At 47.8% G+C, this 17029-nt stretch overlaps 2 protein-coding genes across 5 annotated transcripts in view; one reads left to right on the top strand and one right to left on the bottom strand.

The window, feature by feature from the left end:
- Positions 1 to 787: 787 nt before the first annotated feature.
- Positions 788 to 2405, top strand: LOC144367550 (uncharacterized). Its single transcript, XM_078024330.1, has 3 exons — positions 788 to 1307; positions 1723 to 1900; positions 2104 to 2405. The coding sequence occupies exons 1-3, from the start codon at positions 1143 to 1145 to the stop codon at positions 2175 to 2177; spliced, it is 417 nt and encodes a 138-aa protein (XP_077880456.1). The 5' UTR covers positions 788 to 1142; the 3' UTR covers positions 2178 to 2405.
- A 2283-nt stretch (positions 2406 to 4688) lies between these two features.
- Positions 4689 to 17029, bottom strand: part of Parn (poly(A)-specific ribonuclease) — a 144965-nt gene continuing 132624 nt past the window's right edge. For all 4 annotated transcript variants that reach the window (XM_040278277.2, XM_040278278.2, XM_078024329.1 and 1 more), the window contains 2 exons: positions 13951 to 14132; positions 4689 to 5677 (listed from right to left, as the gene is read on the bottom strand). In XM_040278277.2, the coding sequence (XP_040134211.1) occupies positions 5625 to 5677; positions 13951 to 14132 (235 nt within the window). In that variant the 3' untranslated portion in view covers positions 4689 to 5624. The remainder of the gene's footprint in view (positions 5678 to 13950; positions 14133 to 17029) is intronic.

Below are 17029 nucleotides of genomic sequence, written 5' to 3'. Positions count from 1 at the left end.
CCCGGGCGGCATTTTTCGATGGGGGCGCAGACCCTGTGTCTGCCTCTTCCTAGGGTGAGGTGCTGGGGTCTGTCATTGCACCGTTCGGGGCCTTCACTGCTTTCATTGTGATTGTTTTCAAAAATTTTTAATGGATTTTAATTCCTGCTTATGAGGAACAGTGCGATAATTTGATAAATGAATACGATGCTCAGATCAGGGTAATTATCATTTCCACGTCCATAAACATTCATCATTCCTTCCTGTTGGGAGCTTTGGACTCTTCTCTCATAGTTCCTGACGTGACACCTAATAAACTGAGGTGAACTAGTTACCCTGCTGTTCTGTGAACCAACACTGGGACTTCTCTGTGGTTGAGATCATTAGTTGGCTTTCGAGGTGGGCATTTGGAGAGTGATCTCGGGGTCTGGAGCCCCTCTGGCAGGTGGCTGGATTAGAGAGCAATCTGGCCATACAGATGAGGAGCCTTCAGAATGTCTCCGTCCCCAGATGCTTCCAGGAAGCCTCCGAGGACAGGACTGAGCCCACGGAGGGGAGGGGAGGCAGGTATGTGTGTGACTCTCAGTTCCCAGGGCTGACGGGGAGGGAATGAGAAGAGGGGAGTCTGGTGTCAACCCAGAGCCGTGACTCCTGAGGTACACAGGACAGGCTCAGCACTTCTCCCTCCCCCATGTCACTGGCCCTCTGCCCTGTGACGTCTGCCCACGGATGGCAGTGTCCAATCATCGTTAGGCACCTGGCCTTGTTGTTGCACATCCTGAGGTTTGAATTCCAGCTCTGACCGTGACCTCCAGGGCAAGTTACAGAGCCCGTGCAAGCTTCAGTTGTATCTTTGGGAATCATGGTCCCTGTGCTTGAAAACAGTGTCAAGTGCTTAGAATAGAATAAAACCCCAACGTGTTTCCTACTTCAGAAGAACCACAGTGGAGTAGAGAGGAACGCTGACTCCCAGAAGCAAGGTTTATGTCTTAGAGGGTGAGTTTGCTTTAACAGGGAAAGTTCTGGAGAGAAGGGGCCTGGTTTTCAAGGAGGAGGTATCACTTGGTGCTCCCACTGAAGAGGCCCAGGTGGGGTCCAGGCGCTGGCGCCCTGTGGGGGCTTCCTGCCCTCTCCTGGGGCGGGGCTGGCCTGGTCCGTGACAGATGGGGAGACTGGGGCCAGGCAGAGTCCTGAGGCGCACACAGCAGGCAGGCCCCCGCTCAGATCTGTGCAGCCGTGGAGTCCCGAGGCCGGCGCTGCCCCTGCATGGAAACTCCTTCAGGACGCCCCTGGCCACGGAGCCCAGAGGGAATGAGCAGATGGAAAAGGTGAGAACGAGGCTCTGAGGCTCTGAGGCTCTGTGAGGCGGGGCTCCTGTGCCACCGGCCCATCGGGACGGAGGACTTGGGGATCACCCACCCACCCACCCAGGTGAGATAAGATCAACCAGGAACCTTGAAATGGAGGCTTGTGAAGCGGCAGAAGCACCCAGCACACCTTCTACCCTGCCCTTGCCAGATGTCACCATGGATCAAGGGAGCGTGCGGCACACAGGGGAGCTGGGTAGAGACCCGCCTCCCCTCCTCACCCACGCAAACAGGCAGGGGCCGCATTAGTCCGGGTGTCGCGGGCAGCTGGCCACTGCCCGATGAAGCCCTGCCAGTGACAGAGCCCACTGCTGGCTGAGAGCACCTGCAAGGGCGACTGGGTGGGACAGCCGTGTCCCCTGCCCCTCTTCTGCAGGAAGAGGCAAGTGCCCACAGGCTGGCAGCTGTTCTCTGGCTGGTATTGGAACGATGGCAAGACGTTTCCAGGGAAAAGTGGCACGGGCCTGGCATGGGCCTGGCACGGAAGCAGACTCCCTCCTCGCAGCCTCTGCACAAGTCCACACTTGCAGGGCTCCTGGCCTCACACTTCTCTGGTCTGTATTTCCCTATGTTCTCACTTCTAAAAAGATCAGCATGAGGATCTCCTCATCTTGTGAATCAGTGCCCCCCCCCCCAATAAAAATAACAAAGAGCTCTTTTTTTGCCATCCTCTCTTTTTGGACAAGAGTTATCTTATCTAAAACACGTCTGTTTAAAATGACCCTTTCAGCTGGTGAACCTGTACATTTTTCTGCAGGTCCAGAAGGCATGAAGAGCTTTCTCAAATTCAAGTTCAATCGCATGACTAGAAAAAGCAAGAAGCAGAGATAGAAATAGACGAATGGCCAAAGACAAACTGAACCCTGTTACAGGGCCCAGATAACCTGCAGCAGAGGGTGGCTGCCCACCAGCAGAGACATAAACTGGCCTTCAGGGATTCTGTTCCCCTCCTCAACAACATCAGATGCACTGTTTACTCCATGGACCATGCAGGAAAGGACTTCAGGTGAAGTAATGAAACTTGAGTCACGAGATTAAATACAAAGTTCTCCAAAAAAATCGAACTATTTTTAATACTCACTGGTTTCGTGGGCCAGGAGAGGGTGGCCCGGCTCTGGCTTTGTGGGAGCGTTTTCCTCCAGAAGGTCAGGAGAGGTGCTTCAAACTGTCCACGTGGGAACTGCACCCACAGGATTGAGGAGGCCCCTCTTGCTGTTCAGCATTAATAACAGCTTTTTTTTTTTTTTTTTTACTACATTACTGGGAGCTGAACCCAGAGATTCTCTACTACTGAGTTACATCCTCAGCCTTTTGAATTTATTGAGATAGGATATCACTAAATTGCCCAGGCAGGCCTTGAATTTGAGATCCTCCTGCCTCAGCCTCCAGAGTCACTGGGATTACAGGCATGTGCCTTCAAACCCATAAAACTGTGGCATATGGATAAGCAAAAATGAAGAGGAACTAGAATCTTGCACACATGGTGAGTCTCACAGTGTGCTGAGAAAGGCCTGCCCCTCGGGTTATTGGTATGCATGGGCACTGGGGCTCAAACCCAGGGCATGCTAGACAAGCTGGGCTTTCCCACTAAACTACACCCCCAGCCCCTGTTACTACCATCGTGAGTATGGACTCTCTGGTTCTGTTTCCATGAAGTTCTAGAAAAGGTTAATCTGTGGGGGAAAAAATGCACATCTGTGGTTGGTTGCTCCTAGGGGTGGGAGGGATTGACTGGGAAGAGACAGAAGGAACAATGCTGGCCTCTCAGTAATACTTTGCACCTGGATGGATAGATGGGATTACATTTATTGGTCATTTACCAAATGGTACACTTAAAATTGAGTTGAGTATTCCACTACCAATTTGACCCCCACAAACCCCCAAATATAAATAAATATTAAACTCTAGGAAGTGTTGAGGGGGATGCTGACATTTGCAACTTAGAAATGCATAAAAAAACAAGACAAATTGATGGCTAGCGGGATGGCTGAATACAACAAGAAAATTGAGCAAGCTGGTGACCACACAGTCCAGGTACACAGTGCTCACTAAGCAAGCCTCTGTACGTCTGAACATCTCCATAATGATCCGTGGGGTGGGGACTGAGCCAGTGCCAAGCTATAAGGATGGGCGAAGCCAGCGTTCAGCCTCCAACTCCCAAGAACACACAGAGACGCCCACTCCAGGCCAATCCCAAAGCACAGCCCCATCAACAATGTGCCACAGACCTGAGTCACGAAGCAGAAGCACCTCCCCATGGTTACACCCACTGTGTCGTGGAGAACACCCGTGTGTAGGTACAGAGGGGAAGGACTGACCCAGTCCACTGGGCCATCTGATGCAGCTGGGAAAGTGGGTAAGGCACATGTGAGGGGTGCACCCAGCACTTAATTCTAAGCCACATTCCAGGGACTATGCCACATCCACTCCAACTGACAGAATAGGGTTTACTGTCCTGACTTACAGAAGCAGGAAGCTGAAGGTCAGAGAGGGTAAGTGACATGTCCAAGAACACAGGCCGAACTTGGAAGCAAACAGCTCCGCGGGCTCTGAGCACGTGCCCTCTCTAGAAAGCACTCCCCCAACTGCCAAGCTCCTCTCTAGATGAGTGGCAGGGGTGAGCCTGAGCAGGGAGCACGGTGCCTACTCTCAGTGGGCTTCAGGGTATGACTCACTTTCCTTACCTTAGGGCAAGGGCCTTCCGTCCCCTCCCACGTGAGACCTACCGAGCACAAGGGCACCAAACGGGCACGCTCCTCTCCATACAAATGCCACCCACAGTCTTTGGACAGTTGCCCTTCGTTTTCTCTTTAAAGAGAAGCATGGGGCATTACCTGTTCCTACCTATAAGTCTGAAGGACACAGTTGCTCCATAAGCCTCTCCCAGATTCCACAACTCACCGTCTTCCCCACTGACCTGTGAGCAGCAGCTGTGGAAGGGGTGGACAAAGGGGTGGACACCTGCTTGTTCCAGCCAGGTGTGGTTTATAACTCTGTAGCTACAAGACTCCAGGGGACGGGAGTAAGCTGGGAAGGAAGGTTGAGGCTTTCCACCAGGGAAAGGTCTTATACCCCTGAAGCTGCATAACGCCATGGACTTCCATGTGTGTTGGGATTCCTCCCACCCTCCTAGGCCATGGCCAGTGACCACCTGGGCTCAGGTCAGGCATGGGCCGTCTGACCCACAGAAGCAGGTGCAGGGGTTAGAGGTAAAAAAAGAAAAAGAAGATCTTTAAACACCTGGGTCAGTGGCCAGATCTCTTCAAAGGTAAGGAACACATCTATATGCACAGAGAGAGAATATGGCGTTCACTACTACAAGGAAAACGGAAAGAACCAGGGTTCTATGAAAATTTCTTTAATTTTATCTTTTGGAAATACATTTTTTATTTTTATTTCCACAATACAAAAATGTTAAATATCTAACAATGATCTATTGAAAGCAGATCTACTGAGAGAGATCCAGGGTGTTTTGCTGCTGTTGCGATCTGTTCACATAAGAGGCTGCTACATGTGGTTGATTTGTCATGAATTTCACTCACACACGTCTGCATACACGCCACCGCACCCCAAACACAGACATAGAAGCGGGAAAGACAGGTGAAGACACCGCAAGGTGCACGCGGCACAATGTAAGAACAGAAATGACCTTTTACTTGGATACCCCCCCAACAGAAGCTCAGATCTTCAGAAAAACAGCAGTTGGGCAGTCCCCACGCTCCTTCATGGGTCCACGCTGTCAGGCATCTTTCTGCCAGAAAGAGAGGCCCAAGCGCCTCCTGGGTTCAGGTAGCTATGGGGAAGCTATGGGGAAGCAGGGACCCACAACCGCTCGCTGCAGCAGGATGCTGACCATGACTGCAATGCCCTGCCACCTGGGTAGCAGAGGACTGAGGAGCACCTCTCCAAGCAGGAGTGCCGAACCCAGGCCATGACCAGAGGACCCGCACGTCAGCTCTCTCACAGCCACCTCCCTCAGGTGAGTCCTGGACACCTGGTGGAGCTCGTGCCAGGAAAGGTGGCACGTGAGTACTAGATGATTAGCTGGTTAACGATGCACACATCCACGACAGCCTACAACCGTGATGTTGTCAACAGTTAGTTTAGATTAAAAAAGGAAAAGGAGAAACATGGCCACAAAGATAAAAGCTGGTCTTTCAGGAGACACGGGGCTTCGACCCTCCCACAGCACGTTTTATTAAGGTAAGTACAGCATGGCTTCGAGGAGCCGCCGCTCTTCTTCAGGACAGCACCAGCAGTGTGCCCCTCGGGTCTTGGTTACCACGTGTCAGGAACTTCAAAGAGCTTGGCGGGGCTGTCTTCAGTGGTCCCTGGTAGGAAAGAGAAAGAGCGTAAGTGGGGGCGAGCACCGAGGCAGCAGGGTGGGGCCACTGCACAGCGCACACGGCTTCGAAGTGCATAGATGGGTCCTGGCTGTGGAGCCCAGTGCCCAGCAAGTACAGGCAAAGCCACAGGAACATCAGTCACAGGAGGGCAGTGAACCCTCTGCTCTCCCAGCATGGCCGCCTGTTTACTGGTCTAACAGAAGATTTACAGTGGGCGGATGCGCAAAGCACCTCTCCCTTGTGCACACCCGCTGCATTCTTTATCTTCACAAAAGCCCACCACGGTGCTACTGATTGATAAACGCTTGTTACAGAGGCAAGAACACACTCGGGGGCAGGGACATGATAGCTCTTGCACAGCTGAGAAGTGGCTGAGAGGAGGTGTGAGAGGAGGCTGAGAGGAGGTCCCTGCCGCTGCCCCAGGAGCCTGAGCTTCTCAGTTTGGTGGTGCAGCTGGTACTTGGGGGAGAAACCTCAGGGGCAGGACAGGGTGGAGGGAAGCCTGTCAGTGGGGTCCAGAGATTCGAAAACAGCAGGAGCAACTGTAGCCTTTCCAAGGTCAACAGAGTTGGCTAAGGTCCTCCTCTGGGGTTGAAGAGATCTCTTCAGTTACCAAGTCTCACCCTGAGTCAGAGCCCTTCTTTCCCATCATGCCACTTTCTGCAACAGCAGTGGGGGCAGAGGAGGGCACAGAACAGGTGGGTTGGGCCAGGGCCATGCAGGCTCTGAAGCCCGGCCGGCTGTACAGGGGCTGCCACGTGTGGCTGAACCATTCAACAGGGCGGCAGACAACACCAGCAGAGCCTCTCTCCCAGCTGTTAATGCTCCCCTAAGGGAGAGTCGTCTTGATGGTGCCTTAAATGCAGAGAGACTATTGAACACAGAGTGTCCCAAGAAACAGGAGGGGGCTGCAGTCCACCATGGAGAGGCCTGAGAATGAGGAGGTCGAAGCGCATGCAACGACAGGAAGAGAATCCCTCCACGAGAACCCCCTCCCCATCACTACTGCAGCAGGACCCAGAGAGTCCGGATGAGGAGAGCGGGAAGGACAACCTGCAGTGCCCTGGCTGGGTCTCTCGGCTGTGTGAACGTGCGTGTCCTGGGACCCCTAATGCAGCCAACAGGACTACTCCTGAGAAGCGGAGATGAGCAGAGAGATGATCCATGTGAAGGCTCCCAAGCCAGTTAGCAAAGAAAAAGATGATTTTATAGAAAGCGCCCTCTCGTCAGAACAATTAAACACACCATGGTACCAGTGGACACATCAATAAGCACATTTTAAAAATTCACCTATCAAAGAAGCATTGCAGTAGAATAGGTAAGCGCTGCAGAGCCAAAAGTGGGGAACCCAAGTAAACTAAAACCAGCTGAGAAGGAAAAAGAAGACAAACTGCTAAAAGCAACTGCAGTGTAATCCTCGCAACGTGCACCTGCCGTTAGCTGTGGCGTGTGAGTATGGCTGCGAGCCACGGCTCCCGTGGGGGCACTCTGTGAGGAGAGTCAGAAAGGACGGAAGGAGCGAAAGCTCTGGAGTGAGGCCAGGGCCCAACCACGCTCCAGCTGGGCTGCTCTGAGCAAGTCTCACTGCCTCACCTGCATCAGGGACCCCGTGCCTGCCACTCAAGGCTGCTACACAGCAAAGGAAGGGGTTTTTTTTGGTACTGGGGATTAAACCCAAGGACACTCGACCACCGAGCCACACCCCAGCCTTATTTTGTATTTCATTTAGAGACAGGGTCTTGCTGAGTTGCTTAGTGCCTCATTTTTGCTAAGGCTGGCTTTGAGCTCGCAGTCCTCCTGCCTCAGCCTCCTAAGCTGCTGGGATTACAGGTGTGTGCCACCATGCCCAGCTAAAGGTAGGCTTTTTTAAAAAATATTTTTTAGTTGTCAATGGACCTTTATTTCATTTATTTACATGTGGTGCTGAGGATCAAACCCATTGCTTCACACATGTGAGGCAAGCGCGTTGCCGCTGAACCATAACCACAGCCCAAAGGTAGGTTTTCAATGAACATTAGGTCCCTTCCCCTTGTGGAGAAAGTGGTCCAACATTTAACATGGCTGTGTCCCGGGAAACTGACAGCCAGCAGTCAAAAACAGGCTAGTTTTCTTTGCCTAAAGGAGACCCAGACCAGAGAGCTGAAGGTCACTGTGTGTTCTTTCCAGAACCTTCCAGAAAAGGAGAGCCACAGACTAACAAGGGATCTATCTCAGAGCTAGTGCGTGAGGCGCGACAGTCAGTTTTCTAGAAAACACATTTTCATAGCCCTGTTTTATTTAGAGTGCAAAGAATCATTTAGAAATCGTTTTCCTTTTAGCAGATACTGAAGGGCATCTGCCTCCCACTATTAATGGATCTTACTCCACACCATGCATTATATACAAGATTAACACAGGCCATGCATTTAAATATAAAGCCTGAAACTAGAAAACTACTGTGAGAAAACACTGGAAACATCTTTGCAACTGAGAGTCGTGCACAGATTTAATGAACTTTGGAGCCAGACAGCCCTGCACATGCGTGCTTCATGGTTTGACTTTGTAACCCCAGGAGCCTCTCAGTTCCCTCCCTGTGAATGGGGAATAATGACCTCTGCATGTTATAATGACTTACTGTGTGTCCATACGGACTACCCAGGACAATAAAGACCTGGCACCAGAAAGGATAATCTAAGAAAAACCCTGATACACTGTACTATATGAAACTTAAATTCTACTTTTTAAAAGACACTGTGTGAAAAGCCTGGAAGAAAACATCTGGAAAACATTCAAGAAAACTGGTATCCAGAATCTATAAAGAACACTTAAAAGTTAGAAGAAAACAGACAACCCAATGGAAAAGACAGGTCAAAGGTCTGAACAGACATTTCACCAAAGACGCCAGACGTGGATGGCAAATCACGGAAGAAGATGCCGAAGTCAGTCGTTAGGGAAGTACAAACTAAAGCCACACACGGGGTCATCACTCGGGCATCAGAATGCCTAAAAAGCAACCAAAAAAGGGCAGTGCCGAGGACTGGTGGCTGAACCCCGGTACCAGGCTGGTGGAAAGGTAAAATGGTGCAGCCACTTGGAAAACTGTGTGTCAGCTTCTTACAAAGTTAAAATACAGTTACCATGTGATCCAGCAATTCCACTTTTGGGTATTTAGGGATTTAGCCAAAGGAAATGAAAGCTTAGTTCATACAAAAACCTGTGGGCAGATAAGTAGAGGCACTTAATTCTTAGTTACCAAAAAACTGGCAAGGAACTGCATGTCTTTCCACCGGGGAAGGGTAGCAAACAGCAACGCATCCTTAAGATGGAGCGAGACTCGGGAATGGAGTAACCATGCACACTACAGCACGGGTCTCAGATGCGCCTGCTGAATCAAAGAAGCTGAAGGAAGAGAAGAAAGGCTGCCTCCTGTGACTCCTCGGGAGGCAGCACCACGTGGCAGCCCGCCAACCAGTGTGCCAGGTCTTGGGTCTAGGTAAGGGCTGGCTACAGGGGACTGGGGAATTCCTGGAATGACAGACCTGCTCTAGATCTCAAGCACTGCAGCGGTCACATGATATACACGTCCTGCAAACTCATCCAACTGCATCCCTGCAAGGGACGACTTGACAGCAGTGCAGGAGATGACTCCTGGGCCCCTCGCATGGTAGGCAAGTGTTTCCCACTGAGCCACAATCCCCAGTCCTTAAAAGCCATGACTCTCATTGATACAAAGTATCTTAATAAAGCAGACTCTGTTAGGAATGATGTTTAAGAGGAGCCAGCAGGGATTTGGGGGAGGCTACTTGGGAGGCACTAGAGCCTGCGAAGGTAGAGACCAGCCTGACCAATGTAGCAAGATCCCATCTCAAAAAACAACAAAAAAATCAAGTGTCTTAAAATGAAATGTTATAATAAAATTATTTGACCAAGATTTTCTAACAGGGAAAAAACGGGGTACATACTGTAGAACGGGACACTCAGCAAAACCACAGGTGAGTCCAACCACTTGTTACGGAAGATCCTCTGGGGAGCCACGCACGTTTTCAACAGGAGATGCTCAAGAGGGAGAAACGGGTGGGCTTTCCATGCTGAGAAGGCGGGCGGTGAAGGGAAGCTTTCCTAAGTTGTCAGAGGGAACAGAGGACCCAGACCTGCACACAGCAGGCTGTCTCGCAAGCCCAGCACCCACCTCCTATGCCATGTGTAAGCTGAAAACTTTTCCTGTGGTTCTAGGAATGGAACCCAGGGCTTCACACATGCTAGGCAAGTGCTTTACCACTGAGTCACTCCCCCCCAGCCCTTTTAGTGTTTCATTTTTGAGATACGGTCTTGCTAAATTGCCTAGGCTGTCCTTGAACTTGTCCTGCCTTAGCTTCCCAGTACCTGGGATTACAGGTGTGCACCACGCCCCTGGATGAAACTACATTTTAACATAGCTGTTTTAAAAGGTTCCTTGGAGGTAGCTGGATGTCTATAGCCTGGCCTCTCAGGTGACTTGTCAGCTGCAACTGTAGATGTCATTTTTGACTTTAATGAGACCTGTAATAGCATGAAAAGATTGCTGCTCTAAGTAGATTCCCAATTTTTATACTGTAACCCTAAGGGTTTAAGCTTGAAAAGTTAAAAGGATTAGTCAAGACTCCAACAGAACTCATGGTTCTTGGCAAACATGTAAAGGTCTGATGTGCTGTGTTTCAAAGTGCAGGGGGCATGGGGTGCAGGAAAGACCTGGCTCAGTGTCTCTTTGCAAGACAGGGAATGACCATGGATGTCAGTGGGTGTTCCTATGGGCCACCTCTGTAGACACTCTAACTAGGTGCTGCTGGAACCTCCAACTAGTGGACTGCCCTACATGTTTTGCCCACCATGGTAGCTTTGACTTCCTGGAGAGGAAAGGGAGAACTGAGGCTGAGGTTTCTCTGGGCCCTGGCAACACCAAACACAGCAGAACAAGCACATTATGGAAACCCATCATTTAACTTGACCTGGGAAAGCGACCACATTTCCCAGACAGTTCATTCCAGCATAAATGGCATGCAGTCCTCACCCTTTATGTACCAATAGAGAACATATCTAACACTGCTCAGAGGGGCAGCGGCTGGCACTACCAATCACCACTCATCACGATAGACACAGAGACCTGCACTGACATTTGCTTTTTGAGAACACAATTGAAACAACCACATTTGAGAGAAAAGTATTTGCTGAGCATATAATAAATATATAATAGATATATAATAGAAGCCCCCAAAAGGGATTGGTCATCTGGGCTTTTTTGGGGCAACTTTATCATGTGGAAGTCCAGGCTGGCTGGTCTGTGATGCAGAAGAGCTGCAAGGAGTACTCACCTATTTAGAGACTTGGTTTCCTCTACATCTGGATAAATCTGACCCCCCACAGAGCCATGCAGGGTGTGAGCTCTGGAGCCAGACAGCCCTGCAAGTTTGAGCTTGGTGGTTTGACTCTGCAAGTTGCAATACTCTGAGCCTCACTTTCCTCTCTGTACCTGGGCAATAATGACCTCTAGGCCTTGTTGTGTGTTTATAAGGACTACCCAAGATAATAAAGGATGCTTCTACCACATTATCTAGCACATAATATAAACCCAATAAATGGTCATTTCTCTACTTAGGTCATTTTGTTATCTGCAAAGGGATCTAGTCACTAACTCTGTGCAGCTTACACATCAGAATGTCTAAGAATATGACACTTTTGTGTGACATTTCCTGAGCTGAATTGCCTCAGGATTGCTACAGCACACCACATTCCATGGTCCTTGCCTTTTTGCTTATTCCTTGGAAAATCAGAAATCCCCACAGGCGGGCCCTGTCCACTTTCCCTCTTGTGTCCTCCACACCTAACACCCTGGTGAGCCACCTGAGGCCCTCAGCTTGCTCCCTGAGTACTGAAGCTCATAGCCAAGGCTCAGGCCACTTTCATTAGACACTCTGCAGCTCCTGAGCATGGCCTCCCATCCCTGGTACATTTCAAATACGTCTACAGGTGTAACACGGACCTCACTGGAGACTGGGGTCGTAGCTTAGTGGTACAGTAACTGCCTAGAGAGTGTGAGGCACTGTGTTCAACCCTCAGCACCACATAAAAATAAAAAAGACCTCACCGGGGACAAGGGTGTGCCCACTCACAAGCCTTCCAGTCAAGGAACTGAGCGAGAAAGCCTGGTTGAGTCACAGGTCTGTCCTCTGCGTCCTGCAGAGATGCTTAAAACATATCAGGGAGGGGCCACTCAACGTCCCCTTGCACCGTCCAAAGGCCACTCTGGGTGGATGGTGCTCCAGAAGAAAACCCAGTCATCCCAAGCTCTCCTGCTCAATCTCCCTTGCTCTTTCCCTTTCAGCAGTACTGACGAAGTTGTACAAAATCTATAATTTTTTTTTTAAGCTCAAATCTTTTGTGAGTGACAGCTTTACTGTCAATGGGAAGGGGGAAAAACCCTATTTCATTACAGTATTATAAGTTCAAAACCCTAAATAACTTATAGAAAGTTTTTACTTAAAATGATAAAAGCTACAAAAGAGACTAATCTATTAATTCATTCTATTATTGAGTATTTTAATATTTTAAAAATTATGGTGGTATAGAAAAACAAAAGGCTTGGGGCTGGGGTGTGGCTCAGCGGTAGAGCCTTGCCTAGCACGTTTGGGGTTCTGGGTTTGATCCTTAACACCACATAAAATAATTAATAAACAAAATAAAGGTATTTGTCCATCTACAACTAAAAAAAAATTAAAAAATAAATAAAAGAAAAAAACAAAAGGCTGTGACTAAGAAAAGAGAAACTGAACAATGCATGAGGAATGGAGCTATCAAGGACAGGAACAAGGGCAAGACTTGCTCAGGGTGGTCTCTAAAGGCCAGGCTACCATTTAATGCATGACTTTTTTGATACAGCATGGCAATGGTAACGAGGTACCAAATCTGAAGATCACAGAGGCTATAGATTAAAAGCTTCTCAAAACTCATTTGAGGGAAAGGAAGTGAGGCCCAGGTTCAAGGGAACTGCTAAAATATATAGTCGAGGCCTCAACCAAGAGTTTTTCTGTTAAAACTAAGCTTCAGCCTAATGTATAAAAAACATGCAATACTTCTGCTGCTTCTGTGACTTCATTAATATCAATGAGGTTCAGAAAGCTCACTGCAGTCAGATCAGGCCATGTGCAAAAAAGGAATTAATTAAAACAAAGGGAATTCTTAGCGTGGGTATGCGTCAAGTTCCAGCGCCTGACTTTGCCTTCCTTTGATTTGACTGTTAGAGCTGCTAACCGGGGCAACTGTCATCGTGAAACAAAGGAGAATGATAATTGCGTCTAGGCCACATCTCTCTTATCCTGAGTACACAACATGGTCCCCGCAGGACAGGTCAAGGGCTCCATGACCTTGGACAAGTCACATACCCTTTGGGTCTCTGTTTTCTTAATTGTAACATGGACAATGAGTACCTCACAGATTTCAAAGGAAGAGTATCAGACAGGCCATGAGAAGCAGTGTCTACGGCTCCTGTCACTGCTGCCTGACCATGTCCCTCAGCAGCAGGGAATGGCTGACAAGAAGCTGCTCCAGGCCCTTCCTTTAGCCTGTGTAGGGTCTGTGAGCCCCAGAGTGTGTTAAGATGTGGCCCTGGCGGGTCTGGGGTGGAGAGGATCTGGGCTGAGGCTCTGGCAGGCTGGTTCTCCTGGGCTCTGCTTCTTGCAGCTGCAGTTTCTGAGAGCTTCTTACCACTTGGAGGCAGGCAGACATCTGTATCACTAACCCCGGGACGATGATTCCTCACCTCAGGGTGGTGAAAATCAAGTGAGGAGAGAAGGCACCTGCTACAGTGTCTGGCGCGGAGTGGGCTCTCGACACGTGCCGATTTCCTATTTCCTGGCTTCTTATATAATTCTGCTTATGAGATAAATCCAGGTTGCCTGCGGCGCTGCTGGGGAGAGTGTAAACTCTGCTGCTGAAGAACACACGTGGGAGTAGGCTCTATGCAAATTCAAGTCACATTTTAAACACTGAGGCTACGCTAAACACATCAGCAAAATCTCTAAACCACGGGAAGTGAGGTTATCAAAACGGACTTTAATGAGACCTCACCAGAGCTTCTTAGGGGTCCTCATATTAGAATACACTGCCCCTAAAAATTCCCGATCCAGTGGAAGACGATGTGGCTTTGCCATCAAGTGAAGTTTTACTATCCTTTCCCCCCAAACACAGGTTTCTAGAGCAGTTAAGGAGCACACAACCCTGGGGTTTCAGCAAGATCCCACACACACCTGCTGCAGAAAGCTCCTTCTTCATTCTTTTTAATTTCTTGGCCTTTTTTCTTCCCTCTGAGAGGGACTCTGCACAGGAATCTGTCTGCTCAAGCTCAGAGTCCGAAATCTCCCCCGATACTCTGTCTTCTCCTGGACTAGGACTCAGATTTCTCTTTCCGACTCTGCTGGTAGCTGAAAAGCTGAAATGCAAAAAGTGGGACAACACGAAAGATGTTAAGAGGAGCAGGAAGACCAGCCGTGAAAATGCCTCAGCACTGAATCCCTGAACAACAAACCAGCAATCGGTAAGTGCTGCCTGCGTGGGGAATCCCAGGAACTCAGGTAAAGGTCAGTCAGAAGAAGCTCTGCGCTGCTGCGCTGTACACAGGTACACACAGATCTAAGCTGTTCTTAATGGCAAAGCGACTGTAGCAGAAGAGTAGAACAGGAGAGGAGAGCTGCCTAACAGAACAGTTTTGATTTCCTGAAACAAGAAGGCAGCAGGTTTACCTTCAGGACAAGTGGGAAGACACAGAGCAGGACTGAAGAATTTTCCTGTCCACCTGCTCTCACCCCGCTGGAAACCAGAACAGTCACAAAACACCTCACCTTCATGCAATTCTATTCTCTCCCAAAAGGTTGGCTTGTTAAACTTATAATTAAACCTGGCACCATTTTTTAAGCTGTATAGGATTTGACATAGTAAGTTAAATCAGATTATATATTCTGATTTTCTTTAAGAAAATATGTTTCCTGAAATATAACTTGATAAAATAGTCCAAACGGGCAGGGAGTCCTGTCACTTCTAAATGGGTCCTGTAAATAGATTTTTTTTAATTAAGAAAATCGATCTGTTTTGTTTGTTTAAGTGCAAATTACTCCATTTGACCAGAGAGAGGGGCACAGGATGAGAGAAAGGGAGAAGATGAACACACTCCTATCAGCTTCCCTAGGAAGTGAGTCCTTAAAAGCATTCCCCACGACAACGCCACCATCCAGTTGTTCCAGGTTACTCCCATACTGGCATCTTCTCTGAACTTGACAGTTCACTTCTGTGAAGAAGAGGAGAAAATTACTTCCCTGGTTCTTCTTCTAAGCTACAGGAAGCAGAAGAGAGGCTGAGGCGCACGGCCCTCTCTAGGCTGGCCAGGCTTTATGTGTCCCTGCTTTGTAGCCATTTTCTTGAGGGGCTATGAAGAAAATGGCAATATCTGTGGGGAATGGAGGGACTGTTAAAAATTCATGCTAAAGTTTACTGCTGAAAACCTGATAATGCCTTCAAAAAGGTGTTCTACAGATCAAAGTTTAGCTGATTTTAGAAAATGTAGAAAGCTCAGAAGGGTAAGTAAGAAAACAACATGGACTCACTCTTCTTCTTCAAAGGGGAAGAGGCATAAAAATTCCTCTGGATTGTAAATTCTGGAACCTAGTGGCTGCTGGGACATATATTTATTTATTTTTGGTCCTGGGGATTCAACCCAGGAGCACATAACCACTGAACCACATCCCTAGCCCTTTGTTTTTTATTGTGAGACAGGATCTTTTTAAGTTGCTTGGGGCATCAGTAAGTTGCTGATGCTAGTCTTGAACTTGTAGTCCTGCCTCAGCCTGCCAAGTTGCTGGGATTACAGATGTGCGCCATCGTGCCTGGCCTGCTGAGACATATATATTTAATGAAAACTCAGAAACATTGGCATTAAAAATATTTAATGAAATACAAAGTCTAGAAATAGCCCCAAATGCATGCAGAAATCTATGCATGATAAAGGTGGTATCTTGAATGACTGGGGCAAAGATGAACTTCTTTATCATGATGGGAGGATAAGTGGGAAAGATACAATTAGGCCAATGCTTCACACCATGCAGAAGAGTAAGTGCACAATGGGTCAGCTATCTAGACATGAGAGCTGACATGAAAAACTTAACTATACAAGTTCTAGAATAAACTTGAGTTAATTCCTCCAGTCAAGTTGAGAAGAGGTTTTTTTTTTTCTTTTCTTGCTTTTTTTTTTTTAAATCAAGCCCAGGGTCTCATACATGCTAGGCAAGTGCTCTACCACTGAGCTAATCTCTCAGCCCTAGAAAAAAAGTTTTTAATACTGTGACTCATAATTCATAAATTTGACTTCATAAATGTAAAAATCTTTTTCATGGCAGTAATGAGCAAAGTAAAAAAGACAAATGACAAAGCAGGAGAAAATAATGGCAACATATATCACAGACAAAGGGTTGATGTCTTTAACATATGTAACTCAAAATTGAAGAGACTGAATACTCCATAGAAAAATGAGAAAGCTATGAACAAACAACTCACTCCACTCTTACATGTACATACGTGCACACAAGCACAGACACTTCTTAAATATGTGAAAAGATGTTCACTTCCATTCATGATGCATATTAAAGTGACTGAAATATGGTTTCTCACCCACTAGATTAGCAAAAATATCCAGCCTTGCTGATATACTGTGATACAGACTGGGGAAATGTGGCAATACTTAATAAAACCACATCTGCATATGTTTAGTAGTCCTGCTTCTAGGAATTAAAAAGATCTACCTCCAATAATGCAGAAACACAAAATGCAAGTACATATGTACATGTTATTTTTTACAGCATAACTTGTAACTGCAAAATATTGCAAAGTGACTAAATGTCTAAGCATAGGAGACTGGGTGTATATATTATGGTATGTACACTCAATTACGTGCAAACAGTTACAAAAAAGAATGAAGACCTTAAGGAAGTGAGAATGAGGATGGAGTGATTTCCAATTAAAAAAGTACAAAAGAGCATCATATGGTACTGAACAAATCAGTAAACGTGCTGATGTAGCTGGAATGCGGGAGGGCAAGGAGAACCCTGTGGGATGGATGGAACTGGAGACACAGGTTTGGGCTTGCGATTTCTGTAAGTATGTGTTTATATGTTCATATTTGTACATGTACACATGACTGTTCATACATGTATCTATTGGTATATATCCATACACATAGCTTACAGCTCTGTCCCCCAAGAGGAGTGAGAACCCAGTAGCAAGCGGTATACCAAGTTTCGATCTTAGTTTCTACTACCATCCCAACTAAAATGGGACCAG

The sequence above is a fragment of the Ictidomys tridecemlineatus genome, chromosome 10 (assembly GCF_052094955.1).
Source record: "Ictidomys tridecemlineatus isolate mIctTri1 chromosome 10, mIctTri1.hap1, whole genome shotgun sequence".
Classification (NCBI taxonomy): Eukaryota; Metazoa; Chordata; class Mammalia; order Rodentia; family Sciuridae; genus Ictidomys; species Ictidomys tridecemlineatus.
The sequence above is the reverse complement of the archived record's forward strand: the minus strand, read 5'-3'. Positions and strand labels throughout refer to the sequence as shown.

Coding starts and splice junctions, on each gene's coding strand:
- LOC144367550 (XM_078024330.1), top strand. CDS start 1,143: ATGGGGAGACTGGGGCCAGGCAGAGTCCTGAGGCGCACACAGCAGGCA. Junction 1,308..1,722: donor GGAATGAGCAGATGGAAAAG/GTGAGAACGAGG, acceptor CCTCTTCTGCAG/GAAGAGGCAAGTGCCCACAG. Junction 1,901..2,103: donor CCTGGCCTCACACTTCTCTG/GTCTGTATTTCC, acceptor ATTTTTCTGCAG/GTCCAGAAGGCATGAAGAGC.